Below are 18,899 nucleotides of genomic sequence, written 5' to 3' on the forward strand. Positions count from 1 at the left end.
CAAGTACCCAATATGGCTAGCCAATGTAGTGCTAGTCAAAAAACAGAATGGCAAATGGAGAATGTGTGTCGACTACACCGACTTAAATAAGGCATGTCCTAAGGACCCTTATCCCTTGCCAAGTATTGATACCCTAGTAGACTCTAGCTCGGGGTACCAATACTTATCATTTATGGACGCCTACTCGGGATATAATCAAATCCCAATGTATGAGCCAGACCAAGAGAAAACATCATTCATCACACCCAGAGCTAATTTCTGCTACGTGGTCATGCCATTCGGATTAAAGAATGCGGGGGCCACATATCAAAGGTTGATGAATAAAGTGTTTTCCCCTCACCTGGGGAGTCTAATGGAAGTATACGTCGACGACATGCTGGTAAAAACAAAGAAAGAAGACGACCTTTTGACGGACCTCTCGCAAGTCTTCGACACTATAAGGCTGCACGGGATGAGACTAAATCCCGCAAAGTGCGCCTTCGCAGTGGAAGCAGGGAAATTTCTAGGATTTATGCTAACACAAAGAGGGATCGAAGCCAATCCCGACAAGTGTAGAGCCATCCTAGAAATGAAAAGTCCGACTTGTTTGAGAGAAGTCCAGCAGCTAAATGGCCGACTTGCAGCCCTCTCCAGATTCCTGTCGGGATCGGCACTGAAATTCCTTCCACTATTTTCCTTATTAAGGAAGGGATGCCAGTTCGAATGGACTCCTGAATGCAAAGAGGCATTCCAGGAGTTCAAAAAGTTTTTAAGCCAACCTCCTATTCTAACCCGACCCGTACCTGGGAAAGACCTCGTCCTGTACTTGTCCGTAGCAAACAAGGCTGTCTCGTCAGCCCTGATAAAAGAAGACGAGGTCGGACAACATCCAGTCTACTTCATCAGTAAAGTTCTACAAGGCCCCGAACTAAGGTACCACAAACTAGAAAAATTTGCTTACTCCTTGGTAGTAGCCTCGCGAAGGTTACGGCCTTACTTTCAAGCTCACACCATAAGAGTCCGTACGAACCAACCCATGAAGCAAATCCTCCAAAAAATGGATGTTGCAGGGAGAATGGTTCAATGGGCAATAGAGCTCTCCGAGTTCGACCTAAGATATGAAACTCGGACAGCGATCAAAGCTCAATGCCTCGCCGACTTCGTTGCAGAATACGCAGGGGATCAAGAGGAAAAACCAACTACATGGGAACTCTATGTAGATGGATCCTCCAACAAAACGGGAAGCGGCGCAGGCATAATATTGGCGGATGAAAGAGGAACCCAGATAGAGGTTTCCTTAAAATTTGAATTTCCGACTTCAAATAATCAGGCAGAATATAAAGCCTTGATTGCTGGACTAAAACTAGCAGAAGAAGTCGGTGCTACAAAGATGATGATATACAGCGACTCACAAGTGATAATCTCCCAGATAAGTGGAGAATACCAGGCAAAAGACCCAAATATGAAGAGGTACTTGGAAAAAACTTTGGAGTATCTCAGGCATTTTGAGGAAACCGAGGTCAAACACATAACTCGGGATCTAAACAGCAGAGCAGACGCCCTATCCAAGTTAGCAAGTACCAAACCAGGAGGGAACAACAGAAGCTTGATCCAAGAAACCCTCCAGGAATCCTCAATAATAAAGGATAAACAAGAAGTACTTGAGATAGGCGGTTTAAACCTCGGATGGATGAACCCCTTAGTTGAATACATGAAATTCGACATCCTCCCTAACGAGGAGAAAGAAGCTAAAAAGATCCGAAGGGAAGCACAACACTACACCTTGGTGAGAAATATCCTCTACAGAAGGGGGATATCAACACCATTGTTAAAGTGTGTACCGACCTCGAGAACCACCGAGGTATTGGAGGAAGTACATAGTGGAATCTGCGGAAATCATCTCGGAGCAAGGTCACTAGCCAGGAAAGTAATCCGAGCCGGATTCTATTGGCCGACCTTGCAGAAAGATGCCACAGAATTTGTGAAAAAATGTCAACCATGTCAAATGCATGCAAATTTCCACGTGGCTCCACCAGAAGAGCTTATCAGTATCACTTCTCCATGGCCTTTTGCAAAATGGGGGATGGATTTGTTAGGTCCTTTTCCCCAAGCGCCTGGACAAGTCAAATACCTGATCGTGGGAATAGATTATTTCATAAAGTGGATAGAAGCAGAAACATTGGCCACCATCACCGCTCAAAGAAGTCGGAAGTTCCTCTACAAAAATATCATCACAAGATATGGGATACCTTATTCCATCACTACGGATAATGGAACCCAATTCACCGATGCTACCTTCAGAAGCTTAGTAGCCAGTATGAAAATCAAACATCAGTTCACCTCGGTGGAGCACCCACAAGCCAATGGGCAAGCCGAGGCAGCCAACAAAATCATACTGGCAGGACTAAAGAAGAGACTGCAAGAAGCAAAAGGGGCTTGGGCTGAAGAGCTCCCTCAAGTGCTATGGGCTTACAGGACAACACCCCAATCCGCCACTGGAGAAACACCCTTCCGACTAGTCTATGGTGTGGAGGCAATGATACCAATAGAAATCAATGAGCAAAACCCAAGGGTAATTCTCCACGACGATATCGGAAACATACAGGGGCACAAAGAGGAGCTCGACCTGCTCCCCGAAGTCCGAGAAGATGCCCAGATAAGAGAAGCAGCGTTGAAGCAAAGGATGACTACAAGGTACAACAAAAAAGTCATTCGAAGAACATTTGCTCCAGATGATTTGGTCTTAATCAGAAATGACATTGGAGTCAACAAATCAGGAGAAGGAAAGCTCGCCGCAAATTGGAAGGGACCATACAAAGTCAATGAAGTTTTAGGAAAAGGTTATTATAAAATAATCGACCTGAACGGCACTGAACTCCCGAGGTCGTGGCATGCTTGTAACATGAAAAGGTACTATAGTTAAAAGCGAACTCTACTCCCTGATGTACTCTTTTCCCAACTTCATGATTTTTTCCCAAAAGGGTTTTTTCTGGAGAAGGGTTTTTAACGAGGCATCATAGTAGAGGCTAAGGGAAATAGATTATCAAAACCCTTAGTAGCAAAAAAGGTACATCCCCGATTAATAAAGATCTTTTTCATCTATGATATCTCTTATAAAATCCTTTTCATTTTTTATTTTTTTCTTTCTACGAAACGCGCCGACTTAAGCTCGACAAAACGTGAAAATCCCATGAACCGACCTAAAAGGTCGTCAGGATAAAACGACGAGGTACAAGTCGGTGTAAAGAGGTTATAAGAAGTCGATCGTAAAAACTCGGGAACAAATCCGACTCATAAATCGAAACGAGATCCCGGGTAGAAAGGCTCGGAAATACTTCGATCCATAAATCGGAATGAAGGACCGAGTAGAAGAAAAACGCATCGCAAAAATAACCTAAGTCATAAGAACTCACCAAAACTAAGTTGAGTATGAGGGATAACGAAAAGAGATAGGAAAACCTAGGAAGAAGTTTAAAGGCTGTCCCAAAAGCCCTTAAACAAAAAAGCTCAGAAAAACAAACAAGCAAAAAAGAAAGGTTTTCAAGAAAAGGTCAAGGGGAATTCAGAAAATCATACACGCATAAGGTAACTTAAACCCTTATCCAAAAAAGGGTATTTATTTTGTTAAGTTAAAACCCTTATTAAAAAGGGCACGCATAAAATATTTTGTTTACGGCCTCAAAGGGCCAAAGAAAATTGTTCAAACTAGAAATAAATAAAGAGTTTAAAAAACGGGGGCCCACAGGCCGGACCCCAAATAGCCACAAGTCATTTTTTAGAAAGATCACCACCACCGGAATCAGGAGGAGCGCCACCAAAGGTATCCATGGGAGATGAAGAGATAGGAGGAACTGCTGAAGAACTCGGAGCGTCTTTGGAATGAGGAGGAGACTCAATAATCCTCTGCCCCCGAGTCTTCAATTCTGACTCGGAAACAATTACGGGGGCAGGAGGATCCACGATGGCACCATCAATAACAACTTTGTCAGGATGTAAAGCAGAAAGATCCAAGTCGGGAGCAATCACCCTGACTTGCTCCAAGAAAATCCTCCAAGACTCCTCGGCGCCATCAGCAATTGAGTCCTCCAACTCATCATATGCCTTCCGAGAATTCAGCAGATCATTCTTCACAGACACAAGATCCTTGAATAAGCTTTGATAGCTGGCCTGCGCCGTTTTCCTCAACTCCATCTCCATGTTGTACTGGGCCTGCAAAGCCTTCCCTTTCTCCCGGAAGGTATCTCTCTCCTCCCTCAGCTTGGCAATCTCCTTCTTCAACTCTCCCTCATGCTCCTGATATGAGCGAAGCCTTCCCTCTAGCTCCTCGACCTTCGAGGCCGTCCCTAAAGAGCTGAGAGGAGCCTTCTCAAAGATGTCCAAGAGCTTGCCACAAACCCCCGCCGCCTTGAGACTCTCCTCGACCATAGTGGTAAGGTGGCCTCGAACAGACATATCATCCATACCTATACGAACATGGGGATAGATATTCTTTCGGACAAACTCAATAGCATCCGCCTTAACCTCACCAGAAGCACCAGACTCCAAAGTCTTGCGCTTCTTTGGATCAGGGGAGGGTCGGACAATGGGGAGCGACTGAGGGGGAGCTGAAGAAGAAATTACGATAGGCTTGGAAAGAGTCCCAACGTTCCGAGGAGGAGGAGGAGGAGGAGAGATAACCCTGGCACCACCGGCCCGAGCGCGAGACTTGGCCTTGGCCTCCTGGACTCTTTGGAAAGATTCTTGAGCATTTGTCTTAGCCATTTCTGAAAGAGAAAAACAATAGCTAAAGAATCAAACAAGTCGGAATGATCAGTTGATAAGTCGGAAATTCAAAAACAAGAAAAAGCTACCTAGCTGCACCTGGACAAAGGTCGGAGACCCTTGGAGAAACTTCTTAGTATCCAAATATGGGGCCCTCCCCCACACTTCTCGGAGGAACCCCACAATGGCAGCCTCTACTTCATCCAGATCGTCCAGACCATATTTCTCACAAGGGGAGGCCTCCAGCCAATATAAGGGAAAGCGAGGGGAAGAGTTATCATCCAGAAAAAAGGGGTGGTGACCCTCTACAGCTTGCACTTTGAAAAAATAATTTTTGAAGTCATGGAAGGATTCGTCAAAAAGGGTGAAAATCCTCCGACCTTGTATGGCTCGGAAGGACACCCATTGCTGTTTGTTGTTTAGCCCACTAAAGGGCTTAGTCATGTGAAAAAGAAAAAAGAAAATCCTCAAAGAAGTCGGGAAGTCCAAAGCTTGACTAATAAATTGATAAATTTTCAGAAAACCCCAAGAGTTGGGGTGAAGTTGGGTAGGGGCAACTCGACAGTGGTGCAAAACAGACATTTCAAAATCCGAAAAAGGAAGGAAGACACCCAGACGGGTGATCATACATTCATACATAAAGAAGAAATGAGAAGACGCCTCATTGGCCCTCCCAAAGCAAACCCGGTCTTCTGGACCCGGGACTACCAACTCATACTTCGGCTCGTCATCCTCAGAAACACAAATCCTGTGGTGAGTACGAAGATGAGTAATAAACTCCGCATCAACCAAAGGTTCCTTTCCTAGGACTGTGACATCAACCCATTGAGAAAGAGCCTCTACAGAAGACATTTTCTAAAAACACGACGAAAACCTACAAAGGAAAAAGGAAAAAGAATAAAAAACGAGAGTCCCTAAGGGGATACGAAAGCCTACAACGTCACTTCTCCCTCTCCAAAGAAAATAAAAGCATGCAATCACAAAGCATGTCATAAAAGTAAAACGCTAACCTTTATCCGAAACCGAAGGTTGAAAGAAGCAGAGGTCTCTGAATGCAAGAATGAAGCACGAACAAAGCAAGAAGAAATTTGAAAAATTGCAGAAACGAAAAAATGAAAGAGAGGGAAAGTATTTATAAACATACTAAGGGGCATAATGGTAAAAGCGGGGCAGTCATTAATGAGAATGCAACGTTACCAAAGTCTACGCACATCCCTAACGGACACGACGCTTGATTAGACGTAACCGTCAGAACCGAAGAGACACGGAAAGTCACGTCGGTTTCAGAGAATCACGTCGGTCCTCCAACAAGTCGACTACGATCCCGAGTAAAATACTTGAACCCAAGTCCTATAAAGATCTTGGGCTCAAGTAGGGGCACTGTTCCTACTCTGGCCCAATAATAAAGGCCCAGGTCCAAATAAGAGGCCTAGTCCAGAGGATTGAGCCTTACTAAACACCAACCTTCACACTTAGAAGTCGGTGTCAAACCCGACTTACTCCCAAGAAGTCGGGACGGAGAATAGTTGGCAGATAAGCACTCATTCAAATGAGTAACTGCCCCTAAAATCTCTCTAACTACTTTAATCAAGCCATATCTTAACCTCCCTAAGATAATGGGACGGTTAACACCCTAAAAATATGGCACTACTCCAACGGTGGTTATTGGCTCACCACTATAAATACACTGACACCCCTCAGGTATCTCTAAGCCCAATACTCTCTAGACCTGTTCACACCCTTGCTAACTTAGGTATCGGAGTGTCTTTGCAGGTACCACCCCCCCCCCCGGTTCACTCACGAGCACAAGTCGGAAGGAGGCTCCAACGTGCAAACCAGCTCGGAAGCCACCATCCGCGGACGATTGGGCCAACCAAAGTCATCCATCTTATTAATCTCCGGTTACCCATCGTAACAGAATCCCATTTTAAAAGTTTCATTTGAAGTCTGGACACCAATTAAGGGTACGTTTAGAAAATTTTAAAAGTAATTTTTTTTAATTTTTTACTTATGAAAAATAATAGTATTAATATTTAGAATATTTTTATTTTTTATTATATTTCTATAAAATAAATATTTTTAAAATTAAAAATTTAAATATAAAATAACTTATTTATAATTTACTTTTAACAAAATTATTTATTATTTAAGTTATTTTATAAAAAAAATTAATTAAGTTAGTTACTCAAACTGAACTTAAGTTTAAAATGAGCAAAATTGTGAGTTTCGCTAATTGGTAAATGGAAAGTGGAAACGAACTAATTCCAGTAGTCATCGTCCAAAGTAAAAGCTTATCTGTCGGCTGTAGTTTTTTTTTTTTTTTTTTTGAAGAAAAACTGTCCCAGTGTCCGATGCAGTCAATGCTTTATAGATGGATAGAATCACTGAATCAGACTGAATAAGAATATAAGAACGATTTTTTTTTTTTGGGTCAGATAGAAGAACGATTCTGAACCACCGCCCACCCCACAAAAAAATAACAAAAAAGTTCAAAGGAACGCCAAAGAATAAGTATAGAAGAACGATAAATTCATGGATGCATGGCCCATTAAGTATGGTTTTTGACGGTGAAAAGACAAAGAGCCTTGTCCATAAAATGGGAATAATGCCGGTCACCCAGACCAAGTCGATTACTATTTACTGTAGTACTTGACCTTGAAAATACGCTCGGGAATGGACCAGGCTCCTACTAGAGCAAGAGCAATACTTACAGAACTCTTCTTTTTCCCAACTCCCAGAGCCCGAAGGAAAGACCTATGCTGTTCATGATGAATGATTGAGTGAACGACGTTGATGGATGAGATTTTTTTTTGAAATTTGCTCCATTAACCAGATAGTTTTGTCTACCCAAAAAAAAAAACATATAGTTTAAAAAAATCATGTAATAGTAATACTATATATATATATATATATATATATATATATATAATATTAAAACAAGAAGTAGAAATCGTCCTTAGAATTGTGTTGGTGTGGTTAAATATCAAGTAGAACTCAGAGATGTGAAATGAGTTTATACTTTATACGCACGGTGTAGTACAGTAACCAACTAACTGAATCCTGTTACTAACCAACTTTCTTGCTGCGACGTAACTCCCTCTCAGATACTCCTAAGTCCTAACACTAACTGAATGATAAGTGCGGCACATTTTCAGTTTTTCACCACAACCTGAAGATTTATGTTGTTTGGGACCGGGAGTGGATCTCTCCAATGAGAAAAAAATTGGATAATATCCGGTGTGTGATCTCACCATTTATTGTTCTCTCTCTTATTAATTTCTAGTCTCACTTATAAAATTAAAAGTAAAACATTTTATTCTCTTAAATAAAAAAAAATGAAGAAGATCCATTTTCGATTAGGGCGTGGCCTCTGTTTATTAACTCAAGAAAGGCAAAAGGAAAATCAAAGGAACAATTCTAAAAGGGGTATTACCAATTTACCATTTGACAAATAGATGATTGTCTTAATTTCCCAACGAGAAACCGAAGCATAGCTATACATGCACCTATTAATTATTGCAATGCCAACAAGAATTTATTTTGTAATACCACATTTTCTCAGTCGCAAAATTTGTAATCATTGAAGATATCATAAATTATGATAGTTGACATAATACAGATTTTGAAATAAACAGTAAGTAAAATTAATTTAAATCTGGCTTCAGGACAAAATGATACTACATTATCATGCATGATTCTAGGAGCAACTATATAACATCTGATTACAAGGGAAGAAGGGCACAGGCAGAGCACTGCAATATAATGAGAGCATATGAATAAAAGGGAGAAATGTTTCTTGTTGGCAACACAAGATCTCCTGAATATGCATGTAGTATAGTCAAGAAAACAAAGATAATTAATAACAATGAGCAGGTAAGGCAAGAAATCTCCAGAATCTGAAATTAAATCTGAATAACAGCGTTTTATTCAAGGAACGTAACGTCATAACGAACATACCGAGGGCTCAAACTGATGATGAGCATTGGTTCCAATCTGAACAAACTAAAATGAACTAAGCGACACTAGATGTATAGCTGTGAGCAAAGAAAAGTGTCACAGACCAAATATACAAGTTTATTTCCTTTCACCAGAGAAACAAACAGGAAACCTACCTATCTTCAGCAATCTTCAGCACGCATCTCACGATCATCATGACAATCACAGTAGTCTCACAGGCCGTGGTGGTCTTCTATCTCCACCATTGGCTTAACCTGAACCTGAGGCATTGGTGAGACGCCACAAGCTCCGTGTCCATCAAGAATAGAACAGGTTCCTTCCGTAGTCTGAGTCTGACCACCAGAAGCAGCTGCATTACTCGCTCCTTCCGAAGCAGCTTCGCCTCCTGATCCTAAGATACTGTCATAGGCCGCCGCTACCGGATTGATATGCGGAAAAGGCAAGTACACGCCGTGGATGACGATCTTGACGTTACGTATGACGTCAGCAACCTTGACCCTGACGTAGTTGATTCTCATCGGCGCCATGGTAACTCCTCCACCAGAGGTTGTTATCAGCAACGGCTGGCCACGTTCCAAGGTTGGAAGAGCAGTTCCTACTGGAAGCTTCTCCAGATCTGCGATCGACAAGTAGTGGTTCGGCACGATGTGAAACCTCACGTTGCTGATGTACGAGTGCGAACCAGAGAAGATGGAGAGGTCATCCACGGCGAACACGGTCATGTTATTGAGAGTTACCAGCTCTGCGTACTTCACCTTCATAGCTAGCGCTAGGATGCTGAAGCCGTTGTTGCGGAGCCTGAGCATGGCGTCCCTGAGCATGAGGCGCATCACAGCTGGCTGAACGGTGGCGCCGGGAGTTTGGAGATGCTGACCGGAGCGGTGATCCGGATGGAAGGGAAAGGAGAGCGACGTCATCCTCTCCACGTCGCAAGAAAACGGAGACAGAGGAGAGACGAAGCCTTGGAGACCGTGAACGACGATCATTCCGTTGTTGAAAAGATCCGGCTGCGTGATCTCTACGCCGCCGATGAAGACCTTGGAGGCGGTGGTGTTCGGTTGGATCGAATCGGAAGTGACGGTGATGCAGCGTCCAGGGCTCAAGGTTTCAATCTTGGTGCCGAAAGCGAGTCTGCGAAGGTAATCGATGGTGAACAGGCCTGGAACTATGTGCTCGCGGAGTAGGCTGGGAACGGAGCAAGAGAAGCATGTGCGGAGGGAGGAGTCGGAGGGAGCGAAGATAGTGGAAGGACCGGTCCAGGCGGTGGAAGCGGTGGTGGCAGTGTCGGAGAGCGACGGCGCCGCCGTTGCTAGCTCGTGAAAACCGAGATGTGAGAGGATCGGAGGCAGCAGAGCCGTGTGAGAGAAGAACGAGTGTTCTTGGAGATCATTTGGAGTTGGCGGTGGCGTTGAGAGAGTTGAAGGCGTGAATGATGCTTCGAGTCCTTCGGTAGCAGTGACTTTGGCGCCGCAGAGCATAGCGGCGAAGGAGATTGCAAAGAACAGTGCGAATCGCTTGGAGGAGGTGTTCATGGTGGAGAGAGAAAGGTGATGAATGAATTTCTGAGGTGAGTAGTGGAGAGAGAGTAGTGATGAATCGAGTTTCAAAGTGAGTGAAAATGGAAAAAATGAAGCAAGCGAGAGGTGCAGAGGTATTTATACACGCGGGGAAATGTGATGGCGGGAAAAGCGGTTATGAGATGATTGTTGCTCGTTAGGGGAGTGTTGTAAGGCGTGCGTGTTTGTTACGCGATTGTTAGAACGTTCTCGAATCTCTTGATATTTTAATTCTGTTATGCATCCTTCACTGCAAGATCACTAGCTCACTACTCCACAATTGTGAAATCATGTGCATTACCCAAACCGAAAATGCCAAGTGCCTTCGATTTAAGTTTTCTACAATAAGATTGAAAATGGTGCTCCTTGTCAGATTATATATACTCAACATAAATATTATGGGTTATTACAAGGCCACCTTATTACAACAATTACAATAATGTATACAGGATCCAAAATTAAATAAATTTGGTGAGATTGTATTTTTTTAAAATTATTTTAAGTGTAACCTTTATTATAAGTGCATGTAAATTTGGAGTTGGGAGTGTTATTATGTTGATAGAGATGTTCGTCATTTTACATTATACGTCCTCCATTTTTCTTTTCTTTTTGAAAACGAAGTCTTGCATTCCCTTTCGTCTGCTAGCTGCTGCTGTCGCCGTGGGTGTTACACTATTTTCGTATTCCCCCAACTTGCACCATAATACTTTTTCATAATAAAGCCACCAACTTAAAATTCTTTCATTTGTTAACTATAATTTGACATTTTTTTGGCAGTTTTTTAATGGATTTCAGCGCATTTACATTGATGTAACATTGATTTATAAACAAGTAATATGACGGAATAAAACTGGATTAAGTATATTCAACAGTAGTAAACTGATTTGCATAAAGGGTAATTGATAGGTTTTTACTATTTTTTTTTAAATTATATTCATAATGTGGTGAATGGTCGTCAGGCTTTCGCTTTAGATTTGAGAGCATATGCAGTGTGAAGCAAGCTCATTATTATACTACTATGTAAATGTTCACCTGAGGAGCAGGAGTTAGTAATCCCTATTTATCAACAAAATTTATTATTTTTTATTTTAAATCTTAAATTGTAATAATATTAAAAAATATCGATCTAAAATGTTAATTAATATTGATATATTCCTCGTAAATTAATTAGTATCTAACCTGGAAGATAGTATAGGAGAGTAGCAGTATTTGGTTTTCATTCCTATCCTGTAGCTGTAGGGTGGGGAAAGATATTTTTATATTATTTTCATAAATATTATTATAGCCAATTATCCAAAAGCATTGGTGTGATATTTCATATTTGGTTTTAGGTGGACCCAGTCCCGGGTTTGATATCCTGAGGGAGCCATAGAAAAACTTGGAGGTGGAGGCTTCATCTTCAGTAGCAGATAACTGTAATAAAATGGCACGCTCACTTTCTTCCGTTGCAACGGGTCCCAAACTGGGGTTTTCTTACACTTGTCCATCTTGTATTTGGAAACCGAAGCCTAACCCCAAGGTTACTTGTTCAGCACATAAGAGTAATCCATTGGCTGGTATCGGAATTGGGATTGTAGCATCTTCGGTGGTGGCCTTAACGCCCTTCAATGCTGACGCCACCAGAATCGAATACTACGCCACCACGGCTGAGCCCTTGTGCGAGTACAACTACGTTAAGTCCGGCCTCGGTTACTGTGACATTCTCGAGGGCTTCGGCGATGAGGCCCCCCTCGGCGAGCTCATCAATGTTAGTTACTGCTACCCTGCCATGCCCTCACTTAGTTGGTTAATTAGTTACGGTTGTTACTTGTTATTGTTGTTGTTGCTGCTGAGGGAATGATACCCTGCGCTGCAGGTTCACTATACCGCAAGGTTCGGGGATGAGAGAGTGTTTGATAGCAGCTACAAACGTGGCAGACCTCTCACCATGCGCATTGGTGTTGGCAAGGCAAGTCAACTTTTTTTTTTTTTTATCTTTTAGCGAAAGTTAAATTATTGATTTCACTATAAACATGGTTTAATTAACTAATTGCTGAGAGCTGAGTTGAGTTGGGACTTGGGACTAACTATTCAAGTATGTATTTGTCAAGTGCAGGTGATTAAGGGGCTGGATCAGGGAATTTTAGGTGGGGAAGGAGTGCCTCCAATGAGGATAGGTATGCAATATTTTGAGTTTCTTATTTCTTATCTCACTTGCCTCTTATCCATTTTCAATGATTTAATGATTTACTTTTTGACCAGGTGGGAAACGCAAACTCAAGATCCCTCCAATGTTAGCTTATGGCCCTGAACCTGCTGGATGCTTCTCAGGTTATTTGTATTTCATTTCATCCCCTGGCTTACTTGTTTCAAAAAACGTATTTTTTTATTATACTTACTCCATCTACATGAGATTTTTTGTGTTATTGATTGAGATTTTGACTTGGTTTGTCATTTTTTTGATAGGTGACTGCAACATACCCGGCAATGCAACTCTTCTATATGACATTAATTTTGTTGGTATTTATTCTGGTAATAGAAAGTGAAGGAGGTCCAAATGGATCAGATACATATATGCATACGAACTACACATGGATCAAGTGAGTTTCCTTCGTCCTTTTAGAATCCTAATTAACCTTAGATTAGATTTCTCATGAGAGAGTCATTGATAATTAACTGTGAGCGTATTGCTAATTGTCTAATTTTATCTTATAATAGAGTAAAACCTTTGAAACTATACATAAAAAATGGTGTTACTTCTCTGGCCTCGCCTATATCTGAAAAATAGGAATAGTTCTAATTTTCTGATAGTCAAGAGCAATGAAATGCCCCCCCTTTTTTTTTTTTGCTAGAGAATGTTGATCAAATTGTTTGGCAGAATCTCCTTCGTGATTCCAGCTACCTCAAGTTACTGTTCCTGGTTGGTGCTGTTGGACCCAACTGATCTCGATGCCCTTTTTTTGAGAGCAGCGAGCAATCTTTCCTGATGATATAGACTACACAAGTCGGTGTATCTCTGCACATGACATATAATTTGAGAGGGAAAATTCATCAATTCTTCACATCTTGTCAATACTACTTAATATGCTTTTATGCATGGATGGAGCAAACCTTGAGTAGTTTTTTTTTGCACATCTAAAATAGCTAATTATAAAATGATGTTGATGGGGGGCTGGTAATATAATAATAATAATAATGATGATAATAAACATCAACCGAGTAATGAATGCTGTCGGATTCTCCTTACTGGCCAGAGTTACACTTTGTTAGGATCTAGTAAAGGCTGAGGGAAATACAGAAAAGGCAAAGCAAAAAAAAGGTAAAGATGATTCCAACCTCACGTTGATTGAGAGAAAAGGATATGCCTTCCTTCTTCATTATTGTTCCAGTTCATTATGGAACCAAGATGGTTAGGATTTAGAAATTTAATTTCAAGTATGAATGTTTTCTTGAACACGAGCCCCAATGCAGTATCTCTTTCGGTGACAAGAGGGGCCGAATGCTCCAGAACTAGGCAGCAAGCAATCGTGCCTAGTACCCTAAATTGCATTTATTATTGCGATTTTGGAGATTCAATCAGGAATTTGACTCGAATTTGCTATTTTTGACTTCAACTAAACATGCTTATTTTACCATTTCAACCCTGCTGGCCCAATCTATTTACAAGGAGTGATTATTTTACACGCAAGCCAGGTCCATTGCAGTTAGAAAAGAAGGCCATTACAACACAATAACAATCTCTTGACTTCAGATCAAGGCCCACCAGAGCCATCTACTGCAAGAAAAGTAATAGAGTGCACTGTGAACAGTTCAGGACCATTGTAGCGAAAATGAGGAAAGCACTGATCATAATTCACAACAACGTCTCTTGTCATTAAAAGAAAAGTGTACATACACTCGTCGAGAACAAAAATAAAAAGGAAAGAAGTTATTTTTGTCTACATGATGGAGCAGGCATTAGGGTTGTCATCACTGAAGATGTTGATGTAAGGATCTTCATATGTTGCAACAGTTGCAGTGGCAGCAGTGGTCTCAAGTCTTCTAACATGGCCAGGAGGGGCCTTTTTGTCATAAGCATGAGCAGCATATGGCTGAGCCACCAAGTTGTAAGGCACATAAGGCCAAATCTCAGCTCTCTTCCCTGTTGACTTAGCCTTCTTCAGCACCTTGCTTGATTCCACATACCCAGTTACTGTCACCTTCTGCTGTTTACGGTTTATCTCCACTGACTTTACCCCTGCAATTCACAGTTTCATTTTGAATTGAACATGCAGTGGAAAACAAAGAAAGAAAGAATGTAAACTCACCACTCATTGAAGAGAGGGCTTTCTTGACCTTGAGCTCACATCCATCACAGTCCATTCTCACCTTAAGCTCCACTGTCTGCAACTGCTTCTTCTTCTTCTTGTGGTGGTGCTGGCTACTGCTCACTAGATCAGACAAGTACTCCAGAGTTCCAGAAACTCCCATTTCTCTCTGTTTATTCACAACTCAAATATGAGCATATATGATCACAGTTAATAACTAGAGAAAAGAGGGGAAGTAAAGGGGGTGTGGTGTGGCAGGATACAGGGTAGCATATATATACTATATTGAAAACAGAAGAAGGTCACAAGGAACTTTCTTCAAGGAAAAAATGGATTCCTTCCTTACCTTGTAATAATGGTTGCTGCTCTCTGCTCTATGAAGAAGTTGTTTATTTTGTTTGAGATCTTTAAGACAGGACATACTTATAGACGAGTTTCATCAGATTCAAACAGAGGAAAGGTCGTGTGGCCCCCACCCAACACCAGTAAACTTAAGTGCCCTCTCATTTTGCTTTTCAGATCATATTAAACACCATAACATAAATAGTAGTATTACAATTTTGATAACAGGCCTTTTTATTTGTCAAATGTTTTTTAAGGTGGTGATTCAGTCCACAAGACTTTTAACAGTTTCACTTCACAGTATAAACAGAGAAACGTCCAGCCTTAATCCTGTGACAATTTATGATAATCTTTTACTGTTTTAAGAAATGAAGAATTTTGATTTAAAATATTAAATTTTTAAGTAATTTGAAAAATGACAGTGGAATGAAGATAAATCGCTCATTTAATAGAAAGAATAAAAGTTAGTGATTAAATTTTTAAAGTAGTCATTTATATTCATGGTTTTTTTTTTATTTTAGTTTTTTAAATTTAAAATTTTTATTGTTGATTCTCGAGATTTAATTCTGACACCATATTAGTCCATAGATTCTTTTTAATATTAAGTCAGTAAACGAAGTGTTGAGTTAGCTTTAACTTGTCATGCTGGACATAGGGCTAAACGGTATTTCGTTTTAGCGTTAAAAGGCAAAAACGAAAAGACAAAAAAGAGTTTATATGATGTAGTGATATACAAATTGTTTTATCTCTCTTTATTCTTCAAAATAATCTTATTTTTGTTGTGTTTAAACACCAAAATGAAATGATATCATTTAACCATGTGTTTAGCGTGAGAAATCAGAACTAGCTCGACATTTTGTTCATTGACTCAATGTCAAAAAAGATCCAAGGATTAATACGGTGTCTGAAGTTGGACTTTAGGACCAGTATAATAATTTAAATCTAATGGACTAAAATAGTAAAAATCATAATTTTAAAGACTACTGTCGAGATTTAATCAAAATTAGTATAAAATAATTATTTTAAAAAGAAAAAATATAGGTATCAATATATTATCAATCAATTTATTACCAACAATAATTAATTATTATAAGGAGGTATATGTATAAAAAGATATATTTAGGAGATACATTTATAAAGCATTTTTATTAGACATATTTATAAAAAGAATATTTTTATTAGACACATTTATAAAAATACTTCTATTAAATAGAGTTATAAATAAAAATTGACAAAAGTTGATAAAATCTTTGTTGGTTACTTAGTGGAATTGTTTTAAAAATATTTAATGAACTTATAGTTTCTTATATACACGTATAGAAACTTGTTGTTGGGATATAAAAGGTTTTCTATTAATAGATAAATTATATTATCAAGTTGAAGCAGATAAGAAAGAAAAAGTTATTGTCTTTGGAGATTAACAGTTATACCACCAGGTCGAGTAGATAAGTTTATGTTTATTATATTGTTTATATCCACTTGGGTTCGATCTAATTTATATACATATGAAGAAAAAAGACACTCACAAAAGTACTCATAAGTAAATGACTACGCACATGTAAGTATAAATATATTGCATGCATGTCCATATCAACCTAATTAGTTTACATAGAAAAAAAGGTTGAGATTCGTTAATTTTAAACTAGTTAACCAAAAAATCATGATCAACAAAGTAATCTGCGAAGTGAGAACTTCATACATGCCTTTTTCTTCTTTCTTTTTTTCTTTAAATATATAATTATGTCAAGGGTAATTGAAACGCTTCATTGCGCAAAAAGTGTAAAACAGTAAGTCCTTTTTCCATGGAAAAATTGTCAAACTATGAAGCTTTTTTAATACAATTATGGACCCGCGTGTCCCTTTTTATTTCGTTTCTTTTCATACTTTTTCCTTCCCTACCTTGATTTTAAACAACGAACCTTCTAATTTTAATTTCACTCCAAACACACCTTATAACATGTTGATAACTAAGAAGATAATTCAAGTGCCAAAACACCTTTTCATGAAGTGAAATTCAACGGTTAGTGAAAATTATTTTTATATCCCTATATGTTTCCCGCGCAAACCCCTTTAATAAAGAATGTTTTGTACCAATAATTGGTGCAAATAAAATTTTACAAAAAAAGAAACTTGTACCAATATTACAACTTTGCAAAATTTTGTTTATGTAACGAATTTGGTTCATCAGTGACAGAAGGCTGAAGCTACGAACGCGTTTGGTTGGAACATTCACAAGCACAGCTGTGTTAGGAGTTGGTGCATGTGTAATGTTGAATTGGAAAAAAAAAATTGAGTATTTAGTTTTTTTTAATGTGTATTTTAATACAAGAATCAAAGGAAGACCACGGTTTTCGAAGTTTCTTTGATCCATCACCACAAAGCCATTTTCTTTTATTTTTTAATTGAAGATCGAAGAGAAAGAGGACAACCTATATACGTTGTTTGATTACTAGCTAGCATTATCCAAAAGGAACAATTTCTTAGCTTACATATAATTTTTGGCGTTAATAATTCTACTAAATAATTACATTAAATCAGTGATTGTTGTTTTAAATGGGAACCGTATGCTTACCAAAACAAAAACAAAGAGGAATTCGAGTCAGACTTAGTTTTCCAGATATTTTTCAGAACCACTGCAAATTTGTAAACATTTCCTTTGTTTTTATTTATTTTTGTTGTTGAAAAGAGGGGCTAATTTTTTTTTAATATTGGTAAAAAATATGTGTTACACACTTACACCAAATTATTTGACTTCATGTGAATTTTACTTTGCTATAGAAAATTTGTTTTACTTTTCAGAAGATATTGAGGTTTTCTCTAAAAAATTGTTTAATTAATTTTAAAAAAAATGTCATTGACATTTTTACTAATTTTTTTTTAAGGTGGAAACTCAGATGCAGTCGATTTCATGTGAAATTAATAATTGAGAGTCGTTATATAATTTGACTAAATTTTCATTTAATGACTCTCAACTATCAACTTTACGTGAAGTGTTTTTACATTTTTTTTATTTTAAAATTATTAAAGTATAAAATGCACTCGTTTTGTTTTTATATATGTTTTTTTAATTATTAAAATAGAAAATGGCGTTTTTTAATTTTTGAAAATAGAAAATAGTACGATATTTTCACAGTTTAACACAACACATATTTTTTGATAAAAATTTAAGTGCAGTCTACTTCATCATCTGAATTTTCACCATATTTTTTTCGTTTTGCTTGGTTCTCAATTATTGACAACCAAAATTTATATGTATATGGTATTGCATATGTTTAATTTGAGTAAGATTTTTATATGAAAATTCATGTAAATTGTCTTTTTTGTTATCAGCTATCGGTTTAATCATGTCTCAAATAATGAAGTTGCGCGTCTAAAAGAAGAGTACTGGTGGTAGCAACAAAAGCAAGGAGAATAACAAAGAAAAGAAAAGAAAAAAAAAATTTGTTAATTTGACTAATTTTATAGGTGCGTTCCTTATACTACCTACTAGCTAGCTACTTTATTTTATGTTCGCCATACAAGTATATTATTTTGAGAAAGGAGGAATTTTTTTGCTACTTATGATTTTTTTTGTCTAAATGGTTTAAAAGTAAAAATAAAAAAAGTAAAATTATTTATTCTTTTATTTGTAAATTTTATATTTAAAATTTAAACACCACAAAAAGAACTTTTGAAAAATAATATCTGTAGTATTTTTTATATAAATTTTTGTATATATTTTTTAATATTAAAAATATTTTTTTATTTTTTATTAATTGTATTTAACATTAAAATAAAACAGGAGATATCCAAAAATAATATACACAAATATAGTACATATAAACTACTCTATTATTTTTTCCCAATATTCATGTCGCTAGACACATAGCATCATTCAAGGGAAATTATAGCGTACAGAGCTTATTTTGGTATAGAGATAAAGAGATTCTCGTTTCTTTAACGGATAAATGACACATGGCAGTATTTTCCTTGTGAGGGAGCAACTGAGCCGAGGCTGTTTTAGGAGTGGGTGGCTTGT

The 18,899-nt window shown here is 38.5% G+C and overlaps 3 protein-coding genes across 4 annotated transcripts; 1 reads left to right on the forward strand and 2 right to left on the reverse strand.

Moving 5' to 3' along the window:
* Positions 1–8,762: 8,762 nt before the first annotated feature.
* Positions 8,763–10,828, reverse strand: LOC130975311 (fasciclin-like arabinogalactan protein 21). Its single transcript, XM_057900122.1, has 2 exons — positions 10,763–10,828; positions 8,763–10,259 (listed from the first exon to the last, which is right to left on the reverse strand). The coding sequence occupies exons 1-2, from the start codon at positions 10,826–10,828 to the stop codon at positions 8,910–8,912; spliced, it is 1,416 nt and encodes a 471-aa protein (XP_057756105.1). The 3' UTR covers positions 8,763–8,909.
* A 722-nt stretch (positions 10,829–11,550) lies between these two features.
* Positions 11,551–13,287, forward strand: LOC130976411 (photosynthetic NDH subunit of lumenal location 4, chloroplastic). Of its 2 annotated transcripts, none has more exons than XM_057901277.1 (6): positions 11,551–12,000; positions 12,109–12,201; positions 12,349–12,409; positions 12,495–12,563; positions 12,699–12,832; positions 13,111–13,287. In XM_057901277.1, exons 1-5 carry the CDS (start codon positions 11,677–11,679, stop codon positions 12,776–12,778), a joined length of 627 nt encoding a protein of 208 aa, XP_057757260.1. In that variant the 5' UTR covers positions 11,551–11,676; the 3' UTR covers positions 12,779–12,832; positions 13,111–13,287. The 2 variants fall into 2 exon arrangements, with proteins under 2 accessions (XP_057757260.1, XP_057757259.1); XM_057901276.1 differs by having other exon boundaries at positions 11,552–12,000; positions 13,085–13,287.
* Positions 13,288–14,081: 794 nt separating this feature from the next.
* On the reverse strand, positions 14,082–14,973 carry LOC130976412 (heavy metal-associated isoprenylated plant protein 23). Its single transcript, XM_057901278.1, has 3 exons — positions 14,886–14,973; positions 14,540–14,708; positions 14,082–14,469 (listed from the first exon to the last, which is right to left on the reverse strand). The coding sequence occupies exons 1-3, from the start codon at positions 14,958–14,960 to the stop codon at positions 14,171–14,173; spliced, it is 543 nt and encodes a 180-aa protein (XP_057757261.1). The 5' UTR covers positions 14,961–14,973; the 3' UTR covers positions 14,082–14,170.
* Positions 14,974–18,899: the final 3,926 nt, after the last annotated feature.

The sequence above is a fragment of the Arachis stenosperma genome, chromosome 4, assembly GCF_014773155.1.
Source record: "Arachis stenosperma cultivar V10309 chromosome 4, arast.V10309.gnm1.PFL2, whole genome shotgun sequence".
Taxonomy (NCBI): Eukaryota; Viridiplantae; Streptophyta; class Magnoliopsida; order Fabales; family Fabaceae; genus Arachis; species Arachis stenosperma.